At 50.2% G+C, this 11,003-nt stretch overlaps 1 protein-coding gene and 1 long non-coding RNA gene across 2 annotated transcripts in view; one reads left to right on the top strand and one right to left on the bottom strand.

Moving 5' to 3' along the window:
• Positions 1-867: 867 nt before the first annotated feature.
• Positions 868-11,003, bottom strand: part of PIGL (phosphatidylinositol glycan anchor biosynthesis class L) — a 32,387-nt gene continuing 22,251 nt past the window's right edge. Inside the window, exons 3-5 of the mRNA XM_028499867.2 lie at positions 7,910-7,941; positions 6,326-6,459; positions 868-3,982 (exon numbers count right to left, since the gene is read on the bottom strand). Coding sequence (XP_028355668.1) covers positions 3,884-3,982; positions 6,326-6,459; positions 7,910-7,941 — 265 coding nt within the window. The 3' untranslated portion in view covers positions 868-3,883. The remainder of the gene's footprint in view (positions 3,983-6,325; positions 6,460-7,909; positions 7,942-11,003) is intronic.
• The window catches only part of LOC114487783 (uncharacterized), an 18,791-nt gene continuing 11,919 nt past the window's right edge, over positions 4,132-11,003 (top strand). The window contains exon 1 of the long non-coding RNA XR_003683200.2: positions 4,132-4,219. This is a non-coding gene — a long non-coding RNA (uncharacterized lncRNA). The remainder of the gene's footprint in view (positions 4,220-11,003) is intronic.

The raw sequence follows: 11,003 nt of genomic DNA, 5'->3' as shown, positions 1-11,003 counted from the left end.
TTTTTTTTCATCTTGATCTTTTGTTAGCACTTTTATGAATACATCAGTTTTCCATTTGAGTTCTGAAAATGCTTATTCATTCAGTTCAGCAGTATAGTCAGTTACCAGAAACCTGTACTTGTCAGAGTCTTCCATGAATTCCTTGAAGATGAAACCCTTTTATAGGAACATATTTGCAAAAGCATCAGCGTACACCCAGAACTGTCTGTAAATGACAAAAGACTTCAAAATGACCACGGTTAAAGAGTTGATGAAAGTTCACAATAATGCAATTGACAAGGAAATTTAGTTGTTTCTGAGATATACATTTTAAAGTAATAACTAGAGTTATGACTTATAACATTATACCAGAACATATAAGATTTTTAGAAATTTCACATAATGGCTGAAACATTTATATTAACATATTTCCATAATAAATACCCAAAGAAAGTTTAGTATTAGTTGTTTTTTTTGTTTGTTTATACTGCAGGTTCTTATTAGTCATCAATTTTATACACATCAGTGTATACATGTCAATCCCAATCGCCCAATTCAGCACACCACCATCCCCACCCCACCGCCGCTTTCCCCCCTTGGTGTCCAGACGTTTGTTCTCTACATCTGTGTCTCAACTTCTGCCCTGCAAGCCGGTTCATCTGTACCGATTTTCTAGGTTCCACATACATGCGTTAATATACGATATTTGTTTTTCTCTTTCTGACTTACTTCACTCTGTATGAGTCTCTAGATCTATCCACGTCTCTAAAAATGACTCAGTTTCATTCCCTTTTATGGCTTTTATTCCTTTTTATCCATTGTATATATGTACCACAACTTCTTTATCCATTCGTCTGTCGATGGGCAGTTAGGTTGCTTCCATGAGCAGCTTTTCATGTGCTTCTTGGCCATCTGTATGTCTTCTTTGGAGAAATGTCTGTTTAGGTCTTCTGCCCATTTTTGGATTGGGCTGTTTGTTTTTTTGATATTGAGCTGCACGAGCTGCTTGTACACTTTGGAGATTAATCCTTTGTCAGCTGCTTCATTTGCAAATATTTTCTCCCATTCTGAGGGTTGTCTTTTCACCTTGTTTTGCACAGCTTTGCTGTGCAAAAGCTTTTAAGTTTCATTAGGTCCCATTTGTTTATTTTTGTTTCTATTTCCATTTCTCTAGGAGGTGGGTCAAAAAGGCTCTTGCTGTGATTTATGTCATAGAGTGTTCTGCCTATGTTTTCCTCTAGGAGTTTGATAGTGTCTGGCCTTACATTTAGGTCTTTAATCCATTTGGGGGTGTATTTTTGTGTAGGGTGTTAGGGAGTGTTCTAATTTCATTCTTTTGCATGTAGCTGTCCAGTTTTCCCAGCACCACTTATTGAAGAGCCAGGAAGCAGCCTTGGCTCTGGGACACAGCTATTGCTCAGGGCCCAGGCTGGCAGACGGCTTCCGGGAGAGCACGTTTCTGCTGTTCCTGGTGGTTTCCTTTCAGGCAGCAAGGCTGCCACCGTGATCATCCATACAGAGTAGGCCTAGATCAGTAGGAGGAACGACCCTCAGCAATTCCACGCTCATAGACTCTGATGAACCCTGTAGATCACTGGGATCCTTTCCCTTGAAGACCTCACCGCTCCCAAACTCCTCAAGACCTTCCCCCCAGGGGCACTGGATCAGACCACGTGTTATCCAGCTTTTAATTACTGAAGTTGACTACACTTCATGCAGATTTTCCTGGTAATACTGTCCACGAGGGATGGGAGCACCTGGCAGGGGTACCTGTAGGATTCAAACTTGAACAAGACCTTAACACTCTGATCAAACCAGAACCATGTTTCTGCTCCCTGACCTCTTGTGGGCTCAAGAGCATAAATGTCCTGTTCTGTCTGTCTCTCCACACAGTTTGACTGGCTCACTTTTCTCAGGATTCACTGACTTTACATGATAGGCTGGTCGGGTGGTCTCCAGCGTAAGGTGTGCTCCCTCCAGGAAGCGCTCAAGGTGGTCCATTACGGGTGGGAAGAAAATGTTAGAATTCCTATTTATCCTTTAAAATTTTTTTTCTGTATGTTTTGTAATGTGCACTTAGAATATATACATTATTGAATACTCAAAAGTCGGGAGATCATTGCTCTAGCCGCTTGATTCTGTTTTCCCTCTGATCAGTGCTGCACATCAAACAACTGTCTGTGCATCTTTGTACGAGTTTCTACTTCCCAAGGATAAGTGCACGTGGAGTCCAGGGATATGTACATTTTAAAGATTTCTGACGTACTGATTTCCAGAAGATTCCACCATCTTCTGTTTGCCCCAGCGGCATATATGTGTCCATTCCCTCACCTACAGAACACTGGGTGTTACTATTGATAGACATCTTTGCAAATTAGATAAGTGAAAATGGCATTTTCATGTAATTTGTGTTCCTTTAGTTAGTAGTGGGATGTTTTTCACATTTATTTCGTGTGTGTGTGTGTGTGAGAGAGAGAGAGAGAGAGAGAGAGAGAGAGAGAGAGAGAGAGAGAGAGAACGAGAGGGAGAGAGGGGGCAGACCTATTCATGTCCTCTGCCTTCTTCATTTTCTTCCCTGGAAAACTCCTACTTTAATCCAATCACCACCTTCAGTGAAAAATAGATTTTCATCTTTGCCTTAATTTGTAGCCACTACTGAGGTTGAATAGTTTTTCCTGTTTAATGGCCATTTAGATTTCCTTTTTCATGAATTTTCCATCCTTAATCCATTTTTCTTTTGGGATGTTTTCTTATCAATCTTTATATATTTGGGCTATTAATATATCTGTGATACCTGTTAATTTAAGAAACTTGTGAAATATCTGTTTTTTTCTTTACTCCTTTTATGAGTTTCCAGCCTGGCTTTGTAAGGGCTGCCCCATTCCAAGATATATATGCATTTAGAGTCTCCCAAGTTTCTTAAACAATATTTTAATTGTTTTGATTTTTATGTATAAATCTAATTCATGTACAGTGTATTTTTGTACTTGGTATAAAGTATGGAGTCTTTGTTTTCTTACAAATGCCTGACCAGCCATCCTGAAACAATTTATTAAATGTTTCTCCACAGAGTTAAAATGCCCCCTTTACTGTACAGTAGCTCTCATATAATTTGGATCTGTTTCTGGATTTTCTCTTCTGTCCAACATCTGTGTACTCCTTTGCTTGTATCATACTGTTTTGGTTGCAATGGGTTTATAAGTTTTAATGTATAGAAAGGCAGGTCCCATATCTGCATTATTATTATTATTATTATTTTTTTGCGGTACGAGGGCCTCTCACTGCTGTGGCCTCTCCCGTTGCGGAGCACAGGCTCCGGACGCGCAGGCTCAGCGGCCATGGCTCACGGGCCCAGCCGCTCCGCGGCACGTGGGATCTTCCCGGACCGGGGCACGAACCCGTGTCCCCTGCATCGGCAGGCGGACTCTCAACCGCTGCGCCACCAGGGAAGCCCTAGACCATTCTTTTGTGTGTGTTTATGTCCGATGAGCCTGCTTTGGAAACAGCGTAAAAATACATTGCGTTTAAGAAGGGATTTCAGAGCACTTTACATTCATTTACGACAATTGTGTGTCTGTGTTAGGGGGTTGACATACATTGTGCCATTATGTAAATTATCTTGCACAAGAGCTTGAGAAGCTAGCAGGGTGGCTATTTTCCTCGGGCGGTGTGTGTTCCGGTGGTTGTGGTTTTGTTCCCCAGAGGAAGAAGCTCAAGTCTGGACAGCCCGTTGGCCTGCAGGGCCTCTCTTTTCTTAGAGGCTGAGCAGCTTGGAGGAGAGGGGCCCGGGATGCAGCCTTATGCTGGGATCTGCTTGGCTCAGGGAGATGAGCCGCTCCGGACACACCCCGGGCTCCCTGGCCATTTTTCTCTCTGTTCCTTGGGTCTGAGAGCCCTTCCCGGCTCAGAGGAAGTGCAGAGAGTTGATTCTCATGTACCGGGAGAAGAACACATAGAGGTGGCGGAACCAGAGCAGCTGGCTGCGGTGGCAGGACATGGCTCTCTGGAAGAATCAGAGGACCGGTCATGAGTGCTGGCGCCGGCGGTTTGTTATTTTCACTCTGCTTCCTCTCCTTCAGGCCTCCTCCCACCCACATACTGCAAGCTACGGCCTGATCTGGCTTCTGCTATGCCCTTCGAAGCCCTCCGGATTGGCCTCCCCCTCCCGTCTCCTGACACCCGATGTGATAACAGCAGAGGATGCTGATCCAGCCGAGCACTATCTCAGTTTAACAACCCTGTGAGTAAAGGACTATTATTATTGCTCTTTTTTTTTTTTTAACAGATGAGGAAACTGATTCATCAGTCTCAAATAGCAAGTAGGTAGTAAAGCTGAGATTGAACGTGGAGCCTACGTTCTTAATCCCTTGGCTCCACTACCCTGCATATATAACTCATATAGGGCTGTTTTGTGCCCAGACTCCTACGGATTAGCCAAGCTGGGTAATTACAGTCACTCTTAGAAGAAGAAGAAAAGGAATAGTACCCATATCTACTGGCTCTCCTTGCCATACAGCGGGGGAAATGTTATCCTGTTATTCAGATCTAGTGTAGCTCAGTTTTTAAACAGAATAGATCATAACAACTGATTTAACTAGATGTAACCTATACAAATGGTTCCTGTTTTTCTCTAAGTACCATAATTAATGCTATAATCTAAGCTAACATCATTGCAAACCTTTATGTAAAAAACTCATTTTATATTCACTATTGGAACATCCGTGGCTTTAGAGGTGTAAACACCCCGAGATGACTGCAAGCTTTAAGATGATAAAGAGAACGGTCACCATATTCAGGCAGAATATTACATAGCATGGTTTCAACAGGAAATACAACTAAAGTTGTTAAATAAAAATGACTTTCAGAAACAAAATGGATGTGTGAACTCACGGAATAGTGTTTCAGTTTTGAAGACCATGGTGAGAATAAAATGTTCATTTTAGAAAAACGTTGAGGGAAGGTAGGAACTCTGTGGTCCAAACACCTGTCTACTTGTGAGAGATTCCGAGTCACAGGGGCTTCCTACATCCTGGCACCCAGGTGGCCAATTTTGTAGATTCCCTTATCTTTCAGTGGCTGCAGCACCCACTCAGTAAGATGGGCGCTTACAGTAATTATATATTTATGGCCAGTTTGGTTTTTTACAAGCTTTTCTTCCTATTACTTTTTGTTCAAAATTCTCAAAGGAATACTGCAAAATATCAAAGTTGTTTCTATTTCCTCCCTACTTTTGGAACATTTTCACTACATGTGTTTCAAAACTATGATTTTTCTGATTATATAGTACCATATAATTCACCTACTAAATATTAGCTCCTTTTTTGGGCCTCATAAATTATACTAGTGAACATTCTTGTACATCAGTTTCTGGACACAACTTTATTTCTTTAGGATAAAATTCTGGAAATAAAAATTAGTGGGTCAGAGAAAGTATAGATTTATTGATATATTGCTCTGCAACCCGCTGTGTCTACTTAACGTATCAAGAACTTCAAAAGGTCAGTACAACTTCTGAGAAGACTTCTGATATTTACTACTGTTGCTTCCCAGAAAATGATAGCCATTTACACACCTATTTCATCTAATGGCTCAACATGGGTCCTAGCCTTTGAACCTTTCCACTTGGCTAGCAGGAATGGAAAGGGTCAAGGCTAGAACGCCTCAGCAGCCTTCTCAGACCACCTGCCCCACTGACCACCAAGAGTTTTCACCAGGAGGGCCTCGCTGGGCCTGACTCCTCAGCCGGCAACCCGTGGTCAGCCCCAGTGGCTCTTTACAGAGGCTCCTGGCAGGTCTGAGTTCCTCTTGGCTCAAGCTGGGAGCGCTGGTCCACGCGTAGCAGGGAAAAACCGCGATGTCCCACTGTAAGGGGCGTGTGACCTATTTTATGGTGCGCCCATGCCATGGAACACAGGCAGACATTACAATGTGAGCACCTAATAACCCTGGAGAAAACGGTCATGATGTTGCAATAAAGTAGATTTCAAATAAGCAGGCTCTGCGCCCCCCGCTCTAAATGCCTGTGCGTGAATACTCTATGGAGGGTGTATATACTGTCAAGAGTGAGTACCCCTGAGGGGTGGGCTTGCAGGCAGTGGGGTTTCTCCTTTTCTGTATTTCCAGATTTTCTACACTGAGCCTGTATTGCTATTTGCTTTTTTCCCAGCACATATTATTTCTATAATTAGAAGAAAACGTGCAAGTCCCTGGTCTGCGGCTCCCAGGGTCTGGCTGTGGGCCAGCTCTGGGGACAGAACCGCCGTGGACGGCCTCGGTGAGGGGCTTTGAAGAGCCAGGGCCGGGGCGCAGGCCTGGGGGCGCGCACGGGTGACCGGGTGGTCCTCACCTGGGCCTGGGCCACCTCTGGGCGGCTGAGCACGAAGAGGGCGTCACGGGCGAGCAGCAGCGAGCAGGGCAGGTCCAGCAGCGAGAGGTACTTGCGCAGCAGGTTCACAGACTGGAGCGTGAGTACCAGGCACCCTGGGGTGGGCAGAGGGGGACCTGCTGCCTCAGGCAGCTCTCCCTGAGGACCCCGCCCTCCCTCCGGGCTCAGGCCAGGCAGTGTCACCAGAGCTGCTCTTTGCCCATCATTCTCACAGATAAGAAGGGTGAAAGGGCCCCAGAACACCTGACGGCCGCCCTCTACCTGCTCTGTGCCCCCAGCAGGGAAGGGTCGGCTGCTAGAGGCTGGGACTGAGGCCCAGGGAGAGGGGATGCAGATAGGATTTCTGTCCTGCGAGGCCAGAGACCTGGTTCCTGCTCGTCACTAAAGCACTGACGGGCTCGGGGAAGTCCTTTCACCTCTGCGAGCCTCAGTTTCCCCATCTGTGTGACGCTGTTGGTCCTGAGTGTGGGAGCGGCCTGTTTCCCAGGGTTGATACAAGGATCACACACGCTAGAGTCGTGTTCCGAAGCCCTCGCGGCACCGCCAGCCAGGAAGGCCATCATTCTATCCCCAGGGCTCTCCTGCGAGGGTGCGATACATCGTGACGGAAACCGGCGCAGGGAGGTTAGGGGGTGTCGCGCAGAAACTGGCCAAGCGGCTCAGACGCCTTCCTGTGAGCTGGGAAGCGTTTCAGACCCGTCCGGCACCCATCCGTCGCCCACAGCCTGGCCAGTTAACCGCGGGATGGGTGTGAGTTTGGGTGGACGTCCTGAAAGGATACCAGAGGCGGAACAGACCTGGCCAGGGAGAAACCAGGCAGGCGAGGGGCAAGGCCTACGGAGGAGGTTAACTTCCCGTGTCAACCCGACCGGGGCCTGGGTGCTCAGATACTTGGCTAAACTCTGTTTCTGCGCGTGTCTGTGTTTCACGTTTGAATTGGATGACCTGGTAAAGCAGAAGGCTTCCCCAGCGTGGGTGGGCCTCATCCAGTCCATTGAGGGCCCGGACAGAACCGGAGGCGGAGGAAGGGAGAATCCACTCCTGTCCGTCTGACTGCAGAGCTGGACATCGGTCTTCTGCCCCGAGACTGAGATTTACACCATGGGCTCCCCTGTTCTCAGGCCTCTGGACTCGGGCTGAGTGACGCCCCAGCTCTCCTGGGCCTCCGGCCTGGGGACGGCGGATCCCGAGATTTCTCGGCCTCCGTAATCGTGTGAGCCGATGCCTTACTTTATGTGCGTATAGATACGTGCATATACCACCGTATCTATCTATCTGTGGGTCCTGTTTGCTTCTGTTTCTCTGGAGAACCCCGACTACACGCTCCTCCTTCACACCGGAGGAAACCCCCCGGTGGATACAAGCTGATTTCGAGACCTGGGGACCCGCCGTGACAGGTGCGCTGAGCTGAGTCAGGAGCGGGTGGCCCCGCACCCCCGCACCCCCGCCCCGCCCGGCCTGGCTGAGGGCAGCTCTCTGTGTATTTACCAGTTTCACCCTGGAGGGACAGTAGCGGTGACCTTTTACCAGAGGGACGGGCCTTACCTTTAGGTAACTTCCCTTCGGCGTGCAGGGTCCTGGAGGAGGGAGAGGACAGGTGAAAGTGAGCGGCACGTCAGTCACTCCCCAGTAACAGGCAGGGCCTTCAGGGCCACGCCTGCCCCACCCTGGGGTCCCTGCACTGTTGGTTTCTAGGCAGTTTCCTGAGCATAAGTCACCATATAGATTCCCTGGATTCCGCACCTGTGGCTACAGCTGAAGGGACCAGGGTGGGTCCCTTAGCCAAGGTCAGCCGATCTGGAGGTGGCCAGTGGCTTATGAAGTGCCCTGGTCCAAGCTTTGCCCAACAGATATGAAGGTAAGGACAGTGGACTCTTTGAAGTTTTTCTCTTTTGAAATTGAGATGTGAGAATGGTGGAGAATATTTAAAATGTTAATTGGTATTTCCTCTCTGATGGCCCTTCCTCCTATCTGACACCCTGCCCCACCCCTTCTGACAGTAGAGGCCCTTCTGTGCTCACTGCCTTTAGAGGAGGGGTGAGGTGGGTCCACCAGCAATGAACTCTGAAAGCTGAGAGATGGAGGCATGGGGCAGAGTCCCCTCCCCCCACCAACACGCAGACACACGTACTCATCTGGAAGGGATTCTTGGGAGCAGGAGTTAAAGATGAGCAGCTGGGAGGGAACGGATAAACTTACAGGCCTGACCACCCCCCCACCCCCCACCCCCGCCCCCCCGCCCTGGAATGTGTGTGGGCTTGGCTCCCCCAGCCCTGCTCTTCCCCTGGGTTGGGGTCCGGGGCGCCACTGGGTGGGGAGGACCCTGGGGGGAGGGTGTGCTCTGGGCACCCCCCCCCCCACCCCCCCCGCCCCGGCAGAGCCCGAGGAACAGAAAGCCCTGAGGTCAGAGGCGGCTTGTCCTGCGCTCTGGCTAGAGCCCTGGGGGTCATCTCCAGGGAAAGAGCTGGGAGGCAGCATCTAAGTGGAGGAGGGAGGGGCCCTGGCGACGCGCCTGGAAACGGCCCTTCAAGCCCTGAAAAGCGTTGGGCGCGTTCAGAAGAGGGTCATGAAATCGGTCCTTCACATCAGGCTGCCCCCTCCTTCCCCAGGCCGCGTCCAGCAAGCTGCTCACGGGCCCAGAGGGAGCGTGGCTCCGAGGTCAGGACACTCGCTCCAGGTCTGCGTGAGCCCGAGTAAGTCCCTCAGAATGTGTGAGGATCAGGGTTTTCGACTGGTGAAATGCAGCTGCGTGTCAGTAAAACGGAGAGGCTGTAAACAACAAGCAAGATCTCCTACGACGCGCACACACCCTCCTTCTCCAAAGAAAGATCTGCCATTGTGCACAAAATACACAGCAGGAGAGAACAAACGAGCTGGAGTAAGAGGGGGGAAAAGAGTGCAGCCAGGAGGGGCGCCGATCCACAGAACTCCATCCTTGGTCCTGTGCGTGTGCTACAAGGAGCTGAAACTGGGCCCTAAAGCTTTCTGTGGCCGAAGCAGAGGGATAAATCAAACCCGTTCCCCCACCTGCCGTATCCGGGGGTGGGGACGCTCAGCTGTTCAGGAGACGAGACCGTAATACCGGGACTCGAGGGCGGCTGCTCCCTGAGAGGACACTGCTCTCTGATGGCCTGAGGGCGGACAGGGCCGGGGAGCCAGCGCCCGGAGACGCAGAGCGCCCTACCTGGCAGCCGCGTACAGAGCCACGTGGTTGCTGTGGCCGCTCACACCCCGCGCGTCAAAGGTCACCACCTGCAGAGACACACAGGCTTTCACTCCGGGCCGAGCCTGTCTCTCCCACCTCGTCCCCGCGGCCCAGGAAGGGCAGGAGGACCCAGAACCCTGCGCCTGTTCACGTCCTGAGTGTGTCTGAACTGGCGTGGGAGTGGGTCGGGGGGGTGTGGCCAGTGTTCGGCCGACTGTGTGGAGACCGTGCCTGTGGGTTTGACTGTTTGCCCTTTCTCTTTTTAAAAAACAAATTTATTTATTTTTGGCTGCATTGGGTCTGCGTTGCTGCGCACAGGCTTTCTCTAGCTGAGGTGAGCGGGGGCTTCTCTTCCTTGCGGTGCACGGGCTTCTCACTGCGGTGGCTTCTCTTGTTGCGGAGCACGGGCTCTAGGTGCACGGGCTTCAGTAGTTGTGGCTCGTGGGCTCAGTAGTTGTGGCTCGCGGGCTCTAGAGCGCAGGCTCAGTGGTTGTGGCTCGCGGGCTCTAGAGCGCAGGCTCAGTAGCTGTGGCGCACGGGCTTAGTTGCTCCGCGGCATGTGGGATCTTCCCGGACCAGCGATCGAACCTGTGTCCCCTGCATTGGCAGGTGGATTTTTAACCACTGCGCCACCAGGGAAGTCCCGAAATTTTTTTTAAAAAGGCATAAAAGCTAATCTCATTATGGTGGATACGTGTCATACATTTGTCAAAACCCACAGGACATGCAGCACCAGAACTGAACCCTAATGTGAACCCGGACTTGGGGTGATGATGCTGTGTCAGTGTTCACTGACCCTAACACATTGTGGGCTCGGGGGGTATGTATGTCCTTTCTGCTCAATTCTGCTGCAAACCTAAAACTGCTCTAAAAAATATACTGTATTAAAAAAAGGTCACCCCAGAACTCAGGTACCCTGTTCTGAGCCCACCCTTCCCTGCAGCCCAGTGTGGGTCCTGTGTCCACTCCCGCCCCTCAGGCGTGTCGCAGCATGTCGCCCTGGGAGTGATGTCAACTTTCAGTGTCTTGGTCTCCTCATCTGTGAGATGGGAGGAGTGAGGCCTGCCCGCCTTTCCTCTCTGGGTCGAGGTGAAGGTCAAGCGAAGCCGCGTGGGAGTGTAGGACCTGGACAGCAGTCAAGGCCGAGTGTCCGCTGCCCTCGGGTGGAGGTGACGCCGGGGCCGGGCTGTCACTGGTGAGCTGGGGCACACTTCCTGGTCTGGGGACTTGGGGCCACTGCAGTTTGGCTCCATCACTTGTGAAATTCTCCAAGGTCTTGTTTCTTCTTCATCCTGTACCTTCTGATAAGCCCCCTCTCTTCCTGATTCGAGGAGGGCTGAGCTGATCTGTCTCTAGCCCTGGACTCGTGCAGGTTAGGACCTGACAGCAATGGCGTCTGCGGTTCTTTGCAGAACTCCATCCATCTTCCGCGCT

Source organism: Physeter macrocephalus, chromosome 14 (assembly GCF_002837175.3).
Source record: "Physeter macrocephalus isolate SW-GA chromosome 14, ASM283717v5, whole genome shotgun sequence".
Taxonomy (NCBI): Eukaryota; Metazoa; Chordata; class Mammalia; order Artiodactyla; family Physeteridae; genus Physeter; species Physeter macrocephalus.
Note: the sequence above shows the minus strand (reverse complement) of the source record. Positions and strands in the feature narration are given on the sequence as shown.